Genomic DNA, 18,040 nt, shown 5'->3' on the forward strand with positions numbered 1-18,040 from the left:
ATGCTCTCCCGCTCAGCCACAGACTCAGTTAAAAAAGTAGAGCATGATTGATAAGCTTCCTATTTTCCCTAAAGGAAGAAGAAGTATTACTTTTACTATGATTATTTTAAATATTTATCTATTTATATATTGTAATGTTAGATGACCCGATAACCCTCCACACCAGTTGGTGGCGGTAATGCGAAACAAGGTTGCTTGCATATTGCTACAAACATCACGCAGAAGAACAAACAGGAAGCGCCTCCATGGAAACAAGGGAGTCCATATAATGTTCGCTAATCTGTTTACATCACACAGTAACTCAAATAATCATGAAGGTCTACAACTCAATCTATGACGAACCTTTTATAAATATGCACCGTGTGTGTTGCTAGCCAGTAGCAAGATAGCATGCTATTGGCCGCTAGCTAGTTAGTAACTTTGCCTGTAACGAAGGATGAAACAGTTGTAAACACGCGCGGCTGCTGGTGGAACAACGCAGTGTGAAGATGTGGAAACGAGGCGGGGGGAGCTCCGCACTTGACCGGGCTGAGGAGCTGCTGTCCGCCAAGAGGAGCAGCAGAGGAGACGCTGTTGCTGAGGCCACACAGCGAACTGCACCCACAACACCCCCACACACCGTGAGTCTCCCACATGCGCTCTCATGTTTGTCACAGTGCTGGAAGAAGCACGGAGTAAAGTTCTTATGAGTTAATGTCAAGGTGCTTCCTCTGTTTCATTGTATTCACAATAACTATAGTAAATTAAGTGTACATGGGTATCAAATGTATACGTGCCAGATTCAATGATCCATGTCAAGGTGCAATAGGCTCCTTTTATTTAAATAAGATAATATATTATATAATTGTTCATTTAGAAGTGGATTATTATCTGAGCATAATTTGAATATTACAGCTGCCTAGTACAAGTTTATCTTTTATAAATATTTATTCAGTAGTTTAAGCTGAACTTAAACATCATAGAACGTCCACTTTGCCCTAAATTGCTCAAGCTTCATCACTGCCCCGGCCTGAACAGATCCATCTCTGTGTAGTGAAAGCGCCACCTACTTGCAACCAGAAGTAAGCCTTGTTTTACAACCTTAATTAAACATTAAATTTCCACTGTGTGGTCTGCACTTGATGACCTGGACCACAATAGTTTTTTTTTTTTTTTTAATGGCTCTAGATTTTATGACCCACATGTAACGTAACATGACGCACAAAGTCATGACTTCAGTGTTAAAATTAGCGGAATGATCCAGAGTCTTGATCCGACATCATCGATTAATAACTAAATACATGTGATTATCAGTTTTTGTGAAGAGTAACAGAGACGAGGGCACACACACATACACAAACAAACTCCTGCAGACAGAAGTCCTTCCCGCCGTTAGCCGTTACAGTTTTTTTTAGATTGCTTAAGCACGATCTTCAAAACAGGGCCCGTGTTTCAAACACTAAACACAATCAGCACAACCACACACCCAATCAGCAGAACACCTCAGATCCTTTGCAAAACTAAACACTCTTGTAAAAACTATACACTTATTTATCAAAACAATATTTTTTTGCCATATGAAACACACACGCTTCATATTTCTTAATTCTGCTTTAGCCAGTTACACACTGCTGTTGCTAACCTTAAACACTTTTAGCAATTCCAGTTCACAGTGATTAGTGTACTGTAAGGAAAGTGCAAATATACAATAAATTCACCAAACACTACACAAGACCAATGCTGCAGAATCATGAAAATATAATTTATTTCTCTCCATATGCCCAAATCATCTTTCGAACATGTCAACATGGAGAATCACAACAAAACATGTCCCAGTTTTCATGCTACTACAGGAGTGTGCATAACACTGTAAGCTCGACAATATCAGACAAGCAGAACATTCTGTATCCAGTACAGTTTCAATGAGGGGTACCTGAGCCTTGGGCCGGAGATCGTAAACCCTCCATCACCATGCCGAGAAAAACTCTTTGATTGGGTTTAGAAACGGAGAGTATGGTGGAAGGTATGGTTCTGTAAACTGTGGATGGTGTTGAAACCAGTTCTGGACCAGAACAGAGCGGTGGAATGACTCATTATCCCAGATGACAATGTATTGCATCTGTTGCATGTGGTTTACTGCTGTGACCATGTTGTGTAATCGGTCCAAACATTTGAGAATATGAGGTGTGTTGTAAGGGATCACATTGGCGTGACAGAGGAGGACCCCATTCTGTGTAGTGGCAGCACAAAAGCTGTTGTTACCCCCACGTTGCTCTGGGACATGGATTGTAGCCCCCTGGCCAATGATAATTCTGCCTCTCCTTTTTGCTTTTGTCCTATGAACCCTGCCTCATCTATTTATATGAATTCATGCGATTACCTCAGCATCCATCTGTAAAACTCTCAGAAATATAGTGAAAGACAAGATTGTGTTGTTCAGCATAGATCTGGAATACAGTACATTTACATTATGAAAGTTATGTGTGAAGTATGCAACATCACACACAACATCATTGCTAATGCCGCAGCCGCAGCCTTCTCCACCTCCGAGGATTCCCCCTCTTACCCTCACTCTTCTTCTTTTTTTAGCACAAGCTCCATTTTGGTTGAAAACAGGTGAACTAGGCTGCTGCATTGCTATAGTGCTTAAACCTGATTGGTGTGTCTACAATTAAGCAATGCTGTGTTTAAATGCAAATTGGTTAAACATGGTGTGTTAACCAATTGGCTCATAGGGGTGGTCATTTGACAGGCAGTGCTTTGGAATTGCAAGGAAGTGACATCATGATATCCTTCTGTGTTCAATGTATACAAGTGTGTTTAGTGTTTTGCAGATCACTGTGTGTATTGTTTTGCAAAAAGTGTGAAGCTGACATTGTGCTTATAGTGGTGCAGATCTGGGCCCATGTTTTGCTCCTTGAGTGTCAGGTGTGATAATTGTGTTTATACTTGGGATTTTAGTGTTTATGCAATCGAAAAAAACTGTAATCCAGGTACATAAATATGAATTCAGCAGGTTTTTTATAAAGTGAGCATTTAGAAAACATCAGAGGAGTCTCTTAAAGTGGATCATTTGTAAGGCAAGTTTGACAACAAGCTTCCACTTTTTGTGATGCTGCCTGACCTCGTCTCATTCTCTTCTCCCAGGGCCTCAGACCTCAGAGCTCTATGGGAGGAGGAGGACAAGGAGGGAGCAGGTTTTTGAAGAAGGCGCCACTGTCTGCAACCATCAGCAACCATTCAGCTACCAGCAAGAGCCAAACACAGCAGATCCCTGAGCCAAGGTACGGTTCTGTAGATTAAAAAAAGTCATATTGAGAACCTGAACTGAATGGATGTTTCAGTTCAAATAATCACTGTTCAAATGTTATACTTGTCTTGATTCATCATCGCTCCCCATCTGGTCAGATGTGTGTCATCCTCCGAGACTGCTGCTCTGAGTAGACTGGCTCAAATTGAGAGCAGCCTCCGCAGCCGTAAGCAGGTCCAGGAAGCAGCCAGACAGCCGATCTCTCCTCCACCAGAAACCACCAGTGTGCCGGTCTCGGTCCAGTCCAGCAGTGACCAGAGTCTAAATGGGAAACGTTTCCTCAAGAACAAAGCAGCAGCCAAAACTGCTGCTGCTTCTGGGTTTCCAAATGTGCCAGATGTGGGCGTCAGGTCCAGGTCCAGAGCTGCTGATGCAGAGCTCTCTTTGGCACGCTTGGAGATTAAGTCCATGAGAGTTGTAAGAAGTGTGAATCTGGAAAGTGATGAAGAGGACATGAGGAAACTGCTCGGAGACTCTTTGGATTCAACAGACAACAGCTTGTTAAAACTGGGGATACCGTCCTCTGTGAGAACAGCAGACGAGGTACCTTTAACTTTGATGTCTGAGAGAGCCATGTTATATACTGTTATCAGGATGTGAGATTAATGCCAAAATTTTACATTTAACACATAAGATGCAAGTGTCAGTGTATGAGAAACATGATGAAAAATATGAATATATTTAGAGTTTGGCAGCATACTCCCCATCATGCTCCAGATGATGCAAATTGCAATTACGGAGTCAGCACATATTCGCATTTGAAAATTCATTCTGCATTATTGCTATCAGGCACTATTAGCACTGCAGCCTTGAATGCACAGAGCAGTCTGAATTTAATTACCTTTAATCTTTATAAAAGACTAAGGCCCTGTTCAAATCTGGTATTAGCATCCATCTTGGGTGAACTGATCACATGTGAGCTTATGATCACTGTAACTACATTCAGAGTTTATCTGGAACACATGTTTCCACATACTTTTCACTGTGTGAACACAAATGTTTCCTGGGCCACAATTAAGGATGACCTACTCAGCTGACGTGTCTGACCTGCCACTGTTTCATAATGAATCAAAAGTATTTTTACACCTACCAATATTTCAGATAGACAGATTTATTTGTGGTCACCTCAACACTACATGGACCTGCCACATATTGAAAGTCTTCTTAATGCATAACTATTTGACTTAACTGTTATTGATTCACTCAGCATCCCCTTTTCCTACTTACTTCCCTCCTTCCTCCTCATTGCTCTCACCACACACACACACACACACACACACACACACACACACACACACACACACACACACACACACACACACATACCCAAACATACCCAAATACGTTGATGATACACATCCATCTCTAATATCCAGACTGGCTACACATAAAATGTCTTAGGTTTTGAATGATATGTATTTGCATAGAGCAGGGGTGCCCAAACTATGGCCCGCGGGCCAACTGCGGCCTGCCATCAATTTTGAATTGGCTCGCATTAAAAACAATTTAGAAGCACTTAAGTGGCACTTACCTATAGCACTTTGTAGTTTGGCTTTATTTTTTGAAGAAATTCTGAAATTTAAATTTCTTGATTGATGTTGTTCTGGGTTTGTACCCTCAGGGTTGAATGCACTTATTGTAAGTCGCGTTGGATAAAAGCGTAAGCTAAATGAAATATAATGGACCATTACTGTATGGCACTTCTCAGTTTAGACACTAGGTGGCGCCCAACTCACCCCTGAACCTGCCAGCTGTCCCTCAGTGAGTGGCGCAGACCTTCCTATTTTTTCTGTGTGTGCCCCTCAGAATATAAAAAGTTTGGACACCCCTGGCATAGAGAGAGTGGGAGTAAGATCCATGTGTGAACAGAGCCTATAAGGATCAAGAGCCTAAAGTTAACTTTATTCAAAATAGATTCATGTAGATTCATGCTTGACAGACATCACAGAAACATCTACAAGTCGAAAGAGCAGTTGAACTGATTCAATCTGATCTGTACATGATTGATGCTTTCATCGATGGCATCATGCATCAACCTGGAGGACTATTCCAGTTTTACACTGAAGGAGGATGAGCAGACACAGAAATTTGCATTTGGTGGTTGCATATATCAAATCAGTTCAGTCTCAGTCTTCAAAATCTGTATTTTAAGACAGTGGTTGTTTACATTGCAAAACAAAAGATATCCCAATGCTCTGCTTTCCTCTCTTACAGAGCAAAAGTACTCAGAAGGTCCACTCCACAACTCCTCAAGGTGCTGTTCATCCTTTGCCACCTTCCAACGCAGCACCACCTCGCTCCCCCAACTCTCCCTCCCCCCGTTCGTCTCCCTTTCGCTTCACTGGGCAGGTCCAGGCCCACTTCAGCCCCTCTGTGCTCTCTCCCGTCCCCTCTCCCCCAAGGAGATGGAACTCTGCTCGCAGGATGGCCAGTCCACAGCGCTCCCTCTCCTCCATGTCAGGCCACAGTGAGGTGCACTCTCTGGATGAACTCTTCCCAGTGACGCTTGGCTCTTCCCACAGCGAGATGAGCTCAGTTTCATCTGAAGGTGAGAGAAGTGTACACAACCAATCGGATACATCAGTAAGAGATAAAACGTCAAGAGTCAATGGAATCTTAAGTCAACAGAGTTCCTCAGCGATATGTCATAATATTATTGTTGAGATGGCTTACTAGTGTGAAAGTATCCAGCCTATCATTTTTCATACCAAAGAAGCAACACACTGCTTTTTTTCATTAATCATTTTCTTTCTGAACTCTTTATCTCATGCATCCTAGATGGACAACAAGGTACAAACATCTTTCCATTGTAGAGTTTAAAACAGAGTTTTAATTACTTTACCCTTCAGCATATACCCTTTAAAACATAAATGTGTTTAAAAATGATAATCACCTTAGACACAGCCACCTAGAAATACCCAAATAGTCTTTTTTAATAATTTTTGATATCTTGTGTATTGTTGTACTACTATTAGCACACATGGCAGTTGTGTGAATATACGCTGTTGTTTCATAAAATTTGGATCTTGTGCTATTACAGACTTCAAGATAAATGTGATGACGTTAGATGACCTTGTCCCGGCTTCGTTTGGATTTACAGAGGAAACACCAAAACAGGAGGTGGGCAGTGACAGAAAAATTATAAATAGATCAGTATAATAAAACAAACAGTAGTAAAAAATCCCATACCCGTACAATAGTGAAGGGGTCCTGGCAGTAAACATGGATTAATGGAAATATGGGTTTTATAGAAAAAAACTGGCTTTTGTTTAAAATAATATCATTTTGGAATTTTGACAATAATTTCTACTTACAAACTTAAAATAAACAACATCAGCTGCAATAATTATTATTTTTACTTGTAAAATAATAGATCCAATGACTGTGTAATGTGAAAATGTTGAGTGACAAAACCACTGAGTATTTTTCTTCCAAATAAGTAAGTTCCCATCAGCTACTCTGTTTGCAGCTGCTGTTGTTATATGTTTAGCTCTGATAAACTCACCATCAGACATTACACAAAGCCAGGAGCTAGTCAAAGGCTCAGATATTCCACATGGTAAATTGTTAATATGTTAACAACTTGATCCACTGATCTTAGTGATAACATTTTTTATTATGCTGCTTTAAATGTTTAGCTTTTAATTAACTGTTTGATCATAAACTGTATGAGTGCTCTGTGGAATTCTTTTTTTCTAAATTGTTTTTCAAGCCATCATTATGGTTGATAAGAATAATGGCTTGAATAAGCATAAACCTTAACAAGTATATGCATTTTATGGCCCTAGTAATGGGAATCTTTTCTGATTTCCTGATGGTTGATGTCTTTTGAATCCTTTTTACTGCATGAACAGAGAGAACACAAGGAGAGGGAAGAGGAACCACAAGAGAAGGAGGAGGGGGACATATTTGACTATCAAAGTGACTTTAAGAGTGAGAGCAGGTCACAGCCAAAACACAGTGCCAGCCAGGTTTCAGAGCACCTGCAGGGAGACAGAGATGACGTGGAGGAGGCGTTGGAGGTCAGAGAGGAAGCTTCGAATTCAGACGTGTTCCACGAGAGAACAGAAGACGATTACTCAAGCACTTTCTCGGACACAATTTCACAGACCCCAGGTCACAGTCAAACATCGAAGTCATTCAGCCGAAGCGGAGACTCAAGATCCTCAGTGTCACACGGTCGCAAGACCTCAAGCCACCGATCAGGGAGACGGGCTTCAGAAAGAAAGGTTTTTAAAGAGGCCGCAGTACAGACGCAGCCTGATACCATGTCGCACACATGGTCAACTGGTCAGTCCTACAGCATATTTCATATTGTATTTATGATGTTGTAAAGGCCCCTTTCTTCACCATGGTCACGCTACTGTAAGTTATCAGGATTCATTTGATAATGACATTGACAGTAAAAGAACTACATGTATGATATTTACTGAGTGTGATCTGAAGTTTATGACTAAACAACAATGTCTGTTTCCGATCTCTAACTCCCTCCTTCTCTGCAGGCGTAGCTGCATTTGACCCCACAACCTACATAAAGCCCACCCCAGTGGCTGCTTATACGCTCAGTGCAGAAACACTGGAAGGTAAGAGACAGTGAAATAGAGAATAAGAGACAACATGAACAGACATAACAATCCTTTATATTGATAATAGAATATTGGCAGTGGTTTTAAAACTGCACTAGAACGTTGATGCACTGACAAATATGCACATGGAAGAGACACACAACAGTGCCAGTTTTTTTAATAGTAGCAATGATGTCCACTGAGGAGAATATCTTGGTTTTGTTCAATAAGAATATAATGCAAAATTTCCTCTGAGGTGCCAATTTACTCTGTCCATGTTGCTGCAGCACCATCTGTTGCTGAAATGCTTGGAGCCATTTCACACAATACCTGCAAGAACTTAAAGTAAAAAAGTTTGTCTACCGGATATCAAGTAGATTTCTGGATACATTCCAGATATCTATTGGAGGAACAGAAAAAGTTAAAACTATTTGGGAGTACTAGGGTAGCTTAATATGTTCATGCCATACTGCAACTGAAGGAGGAGTTAGATATTTTGGTGAATACACCTCTTTCCTTTTTGCTAAGTTTGCTAAGTTAATGCTCAATATTAAATTGGTCACAAAGCATTTGGCTTAGGAAAAAGAGTGGGAACAGGTTTAAACTCCCAGCCAAGAGATATCATTTGGTGAGGCTTAGAGATGTGCAAAGTTAGCCAGCTGCTACTTGGATGTAGCTCAAGCTGTAAATAGGCAGAAAATGTCTTCTTAAAATGTCCAAATGTTTAATTGTACTGCATTCTGCCACTAACATGTGGACAAATCATGTTAAGTGTAGTGATGAAGTCAATCATTAAGTGTCATACTGTCACTTTCCTTTAAAACCAAAGCAGGTGAAACTGATTCACAATCACTTGTGCTTCCTAAATGGACAGATTGATAAACCTGAATTTTAACTTACTGTGTTATACTGTGTTGTACTCCTACTATTAAAGCAGACAACACATGAATGCGTATATTCTCCCTGTAAAATTACACATAACCTAAAGTTAGGACTTTTCTTTCAGACTTTTTCTTCACCAAGCTGGCCTATATAAGTGCTTTAGTCTTAGTAGTATTCTTTTAAAGTGTGCCCCATGTCGTCCTCCCCAGCTGTCAGCAACTTCAACCCAACTGCGTTTGTAGTCAATGAAATGCTGAAGCAGCAGCTCGCCTTGACAAGACGGTTCATCGAGAGCAGCCGACACCTTCACTCCAGCCTGGTGCAAAGTCTGGAACCACCCAACTACAGATACACCACACTGGAGGGCACCATGCAGGTAAAAGCACATTGCTTATACACACACACACACACACACACACACACACAATTACTTTCTAGAGTGAAGTTGTGAATGACTCAAGTAAATGACAAAAATGGAAAATTGTGGAGCATTAAAATTCGATTTTCCCTTCACATGTATCTTTGTGCAAGAGAGGAATTTGACTGCTTTCACCAGTGATGCAGCAGAAACCTGTCACCCATATAATTGCTGTTATTTTCAAATTCCATGCTTCATTGGAGCTGTAGTTAACTCACAAACCTTTTACAGCAGTTTTGTATTCTTTCCACAGTACATTCGCAAGCACAGATGTTCCAAACCCCCAATGGAGAAAGTCGTAGAGGAGGTGTAGCAGGAGATGATGACTGTTTGTGAGTGATGACTCCGTCAAACTGGATTAGTGAATCTGCTGGTGCAGAGCAAGAGACAGTTTCCATATATAAAGTTTTACATAGTTGATATTTTTAATTTTCTATGAATTATTTGTTGTCACTTCGTCAAATGCCATGAACAACAAATGCCTTAAGTGTCTTCAGTGAGAAAAACATGTCATCCATTCAGTTAGAATCATGTGATACCAGTATTTGTGAATGGATCAGGCTTTTTTTAATTGTCTTAATGAGTGATTTAAAGGACTTGACTGCCCCTCCTTCCACTGCTGAAATAATATAAAGTGTCCACGCTGTACTTTGTATATTTTCAAGAAACAATGATAAACAGTCTTAAACCTTCATGACTGTGATTTTGTAGTTTTGCATTGGATAAAGTCCAAGTCTAGTAGCTTATTACTCCTTCTAAATCTTCTGTTTTCCACAAGATTACATATTGAAAATGTTTGGTCATTAAAAACTTCCCACCATGGCTTTGAAATGGCCAACTCATAACATATTAAGGTCAAAACCTTAAAATGTACAGCGAAATGCAACAGTTCCCACAATGAGCGAATGCTTTGGAAAGAGGGGGAGAGAGAAAGACAAGGAACATCACATTTGAACACGAAGTCTCGTTGTCGTAATGAAAATATTAATGATAGTCTTTAATTGTACCTTTGCTTCATCAGGTGTTTCAGACTTATAATCGCAATAACGTTAAAATCCAAACCTGAGACTGAAGGTTAATCTGACAAATAAATAAAACATTAAGCCTCTTCCAGCTACTGAGCCCCACCAGGAAGCTGATAGGATTGGTTCCTTAGCTTTGTGACATCACAAACCCTGGCAGTTAGCATCTGTTTTAAAGACTGGTATTTGTTTAAGTGTTAAATGGATTTGTATTTATATAGTGCTTTTCAAGTCTTGATTGTCCACTCAAAGCTCTTTACAGTAGTTTTACATTCACCCATTCACACACACATTCATACAGTGCATCTATTAGCAGCACTTTGTCGTTCTATGAGGGGCAACTCGGGGATCAGCATCTTGCCCTAGGACACATCAGCATGCAGATGGGGAAGGCTGGGGATCGAACTGCTGACCCTCCCCCTTGTTAAGGAGAGTGTTAAGGTCGAAATACTTAGCCATGGAGCTTCTTATTTAGCAAGAAATGTTAAATATATTAAAAGCAAGTTGGGGGACATGTTACCATGTTTAGAGAATTGAAATTATGGAAATGCATTGCTGTCGCAACAGAATACAAAAAAACATCTGCATCACAATTTAAAGTTAAAAAGTTTAAAGAAATATCTGGGACGAGCAGAGGAAAAGGGGAAAATAACTGCAGTTAAGTTGGAAATAGGATGCACAGATGGTCCAGCTCCTCCAGGATGACACATCCATATGTGTGGAAGCAAGAAGGTTTGCTGTGTCTCTCAGCACAGTCTCAGCACAGAGCATGGAGGAGATAGCAGGAGACTGGCTGTTACACAAGGAGAGCTGGACAGGGGCGTAGAAGGGCATCAACCCAGCAGCAGCTCCTTTGTGTGAGGAGAAACAGGAGGCGCACTGCCAAAGCCTACAAAATGACATCCAGAGGGCTACTGGTGTGCATGTTTCTGACCAAACTGTCAGAAAGCGCCCAGCACCGTGCAGCTCGATTGGCATTCACCAGTGAACAGAACTGGCAGGTCTGCCATTGGCGCTCTGTTCTCTTCACAGATGAAACCCCCCAGAACACCATCTTCCAACTCTTTAGGAGGATGCCCAGACGTCGTCAGGAGTGCATGAGGACATATCTATTCATAACTTATTGATCTACCTTTGAAGAATAGAATAAGATTACGTTTTGCTTGTCTAATGTTTTAATATTAAAATCTGCTGCATTGTTTATGTGAATGGACTCAATAGAAACACTCCAAATCTTGTAAACATTTATAGTCTGAGCGAAAAGTCTACAACATCACATTGTTGATTTGAAGAATAAACCTGGTCAAAGACAGACACTTCCAAGTGAGGTAACAAAATGTTTATTTAAAAAATAACACATACATAATGTGTACAGTCAAGATTTTCCAGTCTCCATCATCAACATTAACCTGAAATGATAACGTGCAACAATTCACATGAACGAAAGACAAATTCTGAAGCCAGGATCCAGAACATGTTACTAGTGATGTGCGAGGGTGGTGTTTTGAGGCGTGGAGCTGATGGGGGTAGTTGAAGGCACGAGTTTAGATTGAAGTGCGAGTCATCAGTAGGGGTCGTTGAAAGGGTAGTGAGGATGTCCTGCATCCCGTTGAACTCGTTTTCCCTCGACCTGCAACATCCAAACCAGAGCTGAAACTTTGCCCTCTAGTCTTCACTGATGGGTTTATGTCCACCTCTTCAAACTTTATTTTTTTAAATCACACATTCACTTCAGGTGCCTCTGCTTCCACCAATATGCTTGATTAAATGCAATATGGAGATGTTTAAACTAAAATTTAAACATCTGTAATATTTTGTGCCAATATCCTATTCATTTACCCCATTTTTACTATTTCCAGGATAGAAGGAACCTGATGATAACTTATATCAACATAGAAAAGTTAATTTAGCTTAAAATCTTCTTCTGACCTAACAAGTTGGTCACTATCAAGTGATTATAACAGGCTTCATTATAGTATATCTTAATTATAGTATATCTTACAAACTGGAATAGAACATTAAGTTGGTCAGTGAAACCCCACTTACTTCAATCATTGGCACAATGTAGCGCCAGCCTTTGTTCAACGCTGTAATACTTTTCATTTCCTCTGGCTCCAGGGTAAAGTCAAACAGCTGCAACAGACAATTTCATCAGCATTGTTTGAATTAAGAAGATCATTAAGGAGAACATCCAAAACACAGGTATCTTGATATTGAAGTAAATTACTGTGGCTAATACTCCTGTGGCACCTGAATGTTCTCTTTGATGCGCGACTCCGTCACACTCTTGGGGATTGTTACCACTCCTCGCTGTGTCTGCCACCTGCGGATGCAACACACTACAGTCACTGGAGAGTTTCCTTCCTTTAACCGCTGCATATTTAAGCCCTGTTACCACAAATGAACCATACAATGATAATGCTGTTAACAGTTCTTCTTGATTGTTTTAATTGAGCCTGACTTACTGATACCAATGCATTAAGTTTTCAAAAATCTCCATTATTTGGCCAAACATGAGTTTTTTTTTTACATAATTATGAAAAATCTAGAAAGGAACAGAATACATCTGATCGAGAATTATGAGAGTTGGATATTTTTCAGTGGGAAAATAAACCGGTCATTGTTTTCAATGTGACAGAGGCACTGATTGTAAATAGAGTTCAGTTTGCACCTACTTTCTACATTTGCTCACATGCAGTATTTTTTACTGCATGTGTTGTGTATGTGTTATCAAACTAGTAAGGTTTTTGTATTTAATTAATTTGCTTGTGTCTTGAATATTTGGAGGGTTTTGTTTCTTTAGCTGCTGTGAGTTGAGCTGCCAGGTCCAATGTAGCAGACAACTTAAGACACTGCAGCATAATTTAGTAAATGTTAATGGTGCAGACCTTATTGTTTCTTATAGTCAAGCTAAAACACCAAAAAAATGCTGAAGAAGAGAGATTGTTTTACATAATTAACCAATTCATTCAAAGCGACTTTCCCACTATATTCTTACCGTTTGAGGCGTATTTTGAAGTAAATTCAATATCTTGGGCTTAAACATGTATTGGCATATGTCAGCTAGAATATGTATACGGATATTTTCAATAAATTATCATGATCAAGACAAATACAGAGTTTTACTGTAACAGGGACAATGTTTTAAATGTCTGTATTTATATAGCAGTTTTCTAGTCTCAAAGCACTTTACAGAAAAGACGACCCCTGAGCCCCAGCGGCCCTTCTACCTCAAAACTAATTTGTTCTTTCAGTGCTACAACTAAATAAACACCAATAACTTTTTAGTAAGATAAATAATAATCTAGATGTATCAGTCTGGCTGATTTATGAGGAAGCACAAGCGGATGTTTGCGATCAAAGGTGGGACAGTGTTTAACTTTCACTGCATCAGAGAATAAGTATCAGGAATATATCGATCATTATTGGGACGTGGAATCAATAAAAAATTGTCAATAAAGAAACTAACATTTTTAAATCAAAGTTTGAAAATGTGAAAACCTCAGACAATTTGATTTAAGAAAAGAGCTTAAGTTTAAAAACTCAAAGGGAGATTTTTTTATCTGAAGATATAGTGTATCATTTAGCAAAAACACCTTCACATAATAGTGACATCACCTCAGAATGATCTGAGCTGGGGTCTTTTTATATTTCTCTGCGAGGGTGGCGAACACAGGTTCCTGAAGCACCACAGGTTCATCTGGATGTTTCCACGCCCGGTCAGGGGAGCCCAGAGGGCTGTAGGCTGTCATCACCAAGCCTCGGTCCCGACAGTGGGCCAGCAGCTCTACCTGGGCCAGGTAGGGGTGGCCCTCAACCTGTCCAAGCAAAATAAAGAAACACCAGTGTGACTCAAGACTTTTACTACCAGTTTCTTACCTCAACTCTTTTGTGCAGTTCATTGAAACATCATGTACCTGTAGGACAGTAGGTTTGATGCTGGCAACAGAGAGGATCTCATCTATCTGCCGACTGTTGAAGTTGGACAGGCCGATGGATCTGACGAGACCCTTCTCCACCAGCTTCTCCATGGCAGCCCAGGTCAGCTTGTAGTCTGTGTCGTCATACAGCATGGTGCCATCCTCTTTCCTGGGGAAAGTAGCATCTCCTCGTCTGGTGGATAAAAAGGGGGTGAGACATTTAAGAGATTAAAAGCAACCAAAGACAGACTGAGGAAGGAAGCAGGCAAACTTTACATTTTCCTTTCCTTGTTCCCTCACAAAATTTAGCTCTACAAGTTTCACATTAAATGTAAATAGCAATAACTGTAATTTATCTAATTTTCCCCAAATACCCACAGTCATAACAGGTTAACCATCTTGTCATCTTGAAATAACAACTTGATTACCTTGTTATCTCAGGATACCAAAGATGTTTTCACCTGATTATATTTGAATTACCTCGTTATCAAAAGAATACAAAAGTGGTTTTCTCAGGATAACAAGTTCATTCTCTCATTATTAGACCTCAGGGCAGCTTGAGCTCACTGGAAGGCATGGGGCCAGTGGATGAGGTAGAGGTCCAGGTACTCAAGCTTCAGGTCCTTCAGGGTCTTCAGCAGGGACGGCTCCACGTCTTCCGGGTGATGTTTGGTGTTCCACAGCTTGGATGTGATGAACACATCTTCTCGCCTCAGGGACTTGTGCACACAAAACATGTTGGGTGAAGTCAGAAAAAGTGTTGAAATTATAATAGAGGAATTGTGAAATGAGAAAAAACAGACTATTGATAGAGATATCTGAAAGAGATCAGGATATTAGCATGAGCTTCTCAGGCAGTTTGGTGTAGGTGTGTCACCTTGTTAGGGCCCAGTGTCTCCTGCAGGGCTTCTCCAATCTCAGCCTCGTTGCCATAAATGGCTGCACAGTCAATGTGGCGGTACCCAGCATCCAAGGCCCAAACAACTGCTTGTTTTACCTGCAATTGGGATATAATGTGGCAACCGGTACAGTGAAATACAGATTAGAAAAGATACAAGGACAAATTATTTACAGACATGGGCATCAACTGGTAAATTGTTGAACTTGTCAATATTTTTAGTGAGTACACACTCTCTCAGCAGTTGTCCTTAAAATAGTGTAAACATTAAGATACCATCTGACTGGTTTTGACAGATTTGGTTGATAAATGAGGATCTATGTAGTTATAGCAGCATTAAATAATACTTTGTGGGTGAAGTGCAATGTTAAAATATTATTGAGATACAAAATGTATATATTAAACCTTTAACTAAACCATTGCCTACTGGCATATGCAGCAGACACAGAGCAACACTGACATTCATTTAGAGCTGTGTGTCTCCTTCTGGCACATTAGGGCCAAACATTTAAGCTCTCTTTTTGTTGCTACCATCTACTGACATTTTTTTAGCTTTATTTCAGTTAAATCAAGGGTTGTGAAACCATAACAATGATCTACCTTTCCTGGCTCACTCTTCCACGTTCCCAGTCCGAGCAGGGGCATCTTCCGCCCCGTGTTGAGAACTGCAAAGTCATTCATGCCTTTCAGTAGCGCCTTTAAAAAGGACAAGGAGAGCATGATTCAGATGTGCAAGGAGCTGCTCAGCTCACTAAGATGTTTAAAACTGCAGTAGCAAGAGTATTATGCAAAACTGCAGGGCTCTTCTGGGCCATATGATCTATGCAACAGCATGATAAATGTATTTTCTACAGCTCCACACAATAGAGGAGGGCAATACAAGATTCACTGACGAACTAAGCACAGAGTGATTAACTAGCATAAACTTTAAAAAATAAAATAAAAGGTCACACATCAAGACTAGAAAGGTACTTGCATACCTCCACCAAAGCCTAACAGTCCCCTATTATCAAGCTGCACTTAGTTGCTCAAATGCATAAATATCAGTCCTGTAAACATGCCAAATTTATTTTTACATAACGATCAAATAATCATTCCCTAAAAAGAATCTATGAGACTTTTGAAAAACACCTTTCTCACAAATTAAATATTCAACAATGTTAAAGAAAACACATTCTGGAATCATCCTGATTATCTGCACCAAAATTAAATGGGTTCTTCCCTGACCCATACTGCATCCCTTTATCAAGTTTCATGGATATATGTCCATTAGTTTTTGTGTAATCCTGCTAATAGACAGACCAACAAACAACCTTAGATGGAAACATAGCCGCCTTGACGGTTTTAATAACATACTTGGCGGAGACAACCAGAATGGCAGTAAATGTGATAACATCACCAAAGCCCAACAGTCCCTTAAATTCGTCAAATTATTTTTGGGTGACTTTTCTTAACTCACGACCAGGGTTAAGGGCAGAGAAGGACGCACCTTGTAAAGCCCTATGACACAAAAAGGGGTTTGTGAATATGGGCCGCACAGATTAAGTTTGATTTAATGATTATTTGACTCAGACAGGGGCGGAATCAGTGAAGAAAATACAGGAGACAAAAGTCAGCTGCAGTCACTGTGATACTGATAAATATTTAACAGTGGTTCAATTAACTGTATTACAAACTGTGGCCATATTTGGGAGTGGGACAGACAATGTACTTCAAAAACACCATTGCTATTTGTATAGTTCTTATTTTATTGCATGCTGTTATAGCAGACTTTACTCTCTTGTTTCAGGCTCTGTTGAATTCATTTGCTTTATATAAAGCTCTCTACATTTTATTTCAGGACAGGAACTATTCATTTTAGCAAAGGCAAGTATGCATTAATAAAAGCAAACTAACGTGTGTCCACAACGTGACGTCAGTTAAAGGCAGAATCTTCTGAAGCCTCGGTGGTTTCTGAAATATCTGGGAATAAAAATGTCTGGATCTAAAATCCCAGATCTGTCAGCTGACTTCCTGAAAACAAGTCACGCGCGACAACCGCACCTCTGCGACAACAAGCTCGAGACGTGAAATAAAGCAGCTCACGGGCAGATTTGAGTGCCATTTAAATACAATTAAGAGTACACGCAAAGGAGCATTTAGCACGAAGACATGGCCGGCGATACACTGTTTAATAAGAGCAATAGCAGTAGCATCTGTCATTGTTAATAGATACAGAACTGGACCACTAGCTGCTAAAGCTAGAGCTAGCTAGCTTGAGCTTCTTCCCATATAAACACACTTCCCTGAAGCCTCTCGTGTTCCCGGCTCCCACTGAAGTGTTAGAAGACTCACTGTCCCTCTCAGCAGACGGACAGTCAGCTGTATGAGCCGCTCACGTCTCAATGACTGCATGTGAGCTGCTCGGTCACTTACTTTCTGAAGATGTGCGTTTAAAAACAGGGGCCCTCTGTCTGTGGTCCTGCAGCTGTGCAGAGACTGTCGTGCTTTTCTTCAAGGGTTCAAAAACACCACCTCATTTTACTTGACCCTTCCTGTTCCGGTATGGTGAGTCCTCCTTTTTCCGGTGGAGGAAACCGTATATAGGAAACCACCAGTCATCATAAAGCCTGTAGTCTATGGGCTGGATCTGGGGAGTCCTTAATCAGCCCTTAGTTATGCTGCATACATTATTTATTTTAGTTACGTTTTTTTCCATTCTCTCTCACTCTCTCCCTACATCTATTTTATTATTATTTGTATTATTATTATGATTATGATTATTATGATGATGATTATTATTATTATTACATCTTTACACATAATAATCATTTTTATAGTTTTCCTTATAAAATCTTCGAGGGAGTTTTTTCTTCAGCTCAGACAGTTTAATTTGGTATACTGGTCAAGTCCCACGTCAATAAATGTACATTAGTAAAGGCTGAACCTTATTTTTGTCCTTTTTAAAATGGATCTGACTTTTTTTATCTTCTATTATAGAAAAGCTTGCATCAATCTCTGCACAAATATGTATATATAATCTGTTGATATACCTATGTTAGATATT

The 18,040-nt window shown here is 40.1% G+C and overlaps 2 protein-coding genes across 3 annotated transcripts; one reads left to right on the top strand and one right to left on the bottom strand.

The window, feature by feature from the left end:
- Nucleotides 1–246: 246 nt before the first annotated feature.
- On the top strand, nucleotides 247–9,846 carry c9h19orf44 (chromosome 9 C19orf44 homolog). Its single transcript, XM_062396321.1, has 9 exons — nucleotides 247–620; nucleotides 3,127–3,263; nucleotides 3,388–3,832; nucleotides 5,504–5,837; nucleotides 6,330–6,409; nucleotides 7,144–7,579; nucleotides 7,792–7,872; nucleotides 8,946–9,112; nucleotides 9,408–9,846. Exons 1-9 carry the CDS (start codon nucleotides 489–491, stop codon nucleotides 9,465–9,467), a joined length of 1,872 nt encoding a protein of 623 aa, XP_062252305.1. The 5' UTR covers nucleotides 247–488; the 3' UTR covers nucleotides 9,468–9,846.
- A 1,654-nt stretch (nucleotides 9,847–11,500) lies between these two features.
- akr1a1b (aldo-keto reductase family 1, member A1b (aldehyde reductase)) lies at nucleotides 11,501–17,564 on the bottom strand. 2 transcript variants are annotated; one of them, XM_062396055.1, is made up of 9 exons: nucleotides 17,410–17,564; nucleotides 15,595–15,690; nucleotides 14,974–15,093; nucleotides 14,664–14,815; nucleotides 14,094–14,289; nucleotides 13,795–13,994; nucleotides 12,427–12,499; nucleotides 12,223–12,309; nucleotides 11,501–11,806 (listed from the first exon to the last, which is right to left on the bottom strand). In XM_062396055.1, exons 2-9 carry the CDS (start codon nucleotides 15,673–15,675, stop codon nucleotides 11,741–11,743), a joined length of 975 nt encoding a protein of 324 aa, XP_062252039.1. In that variant the 5' UTR covers nucleotides 15,676–15,690; nucleotides 17,410–17,564; the 3' UTR covers nucleotides 11,501–11,740. The 2 variants fall into 2 exon arrangements, with proteins under 2 accessions (XP_062252039.1, XP_062252038.1); XM_062396054.1 differs by lacking the exon at nucleotides 17,410–17,564 and adding an exon at nucleotides 17,329–17,400.
- Nucleotides 17,565–18,040: the final 476 nt, after the last annotated feature.

The sequence above is a fragment of the Platichthys flesus genome, chromosome 9 (genome assembly GCF_949316205.1).
Source record: "Platichthys flesus chromosome 9, fPlaFle2.1, whole genome shotgun sequence".
In the NCBI taxonomy this organism is placed as follows: domain Eukaryota; kingdom Metazoa; phylum Chordata; class Actinopteri; order Pleuronectiformes; family Pleuronectidae; genus Platichthys; species Platichthys flesus.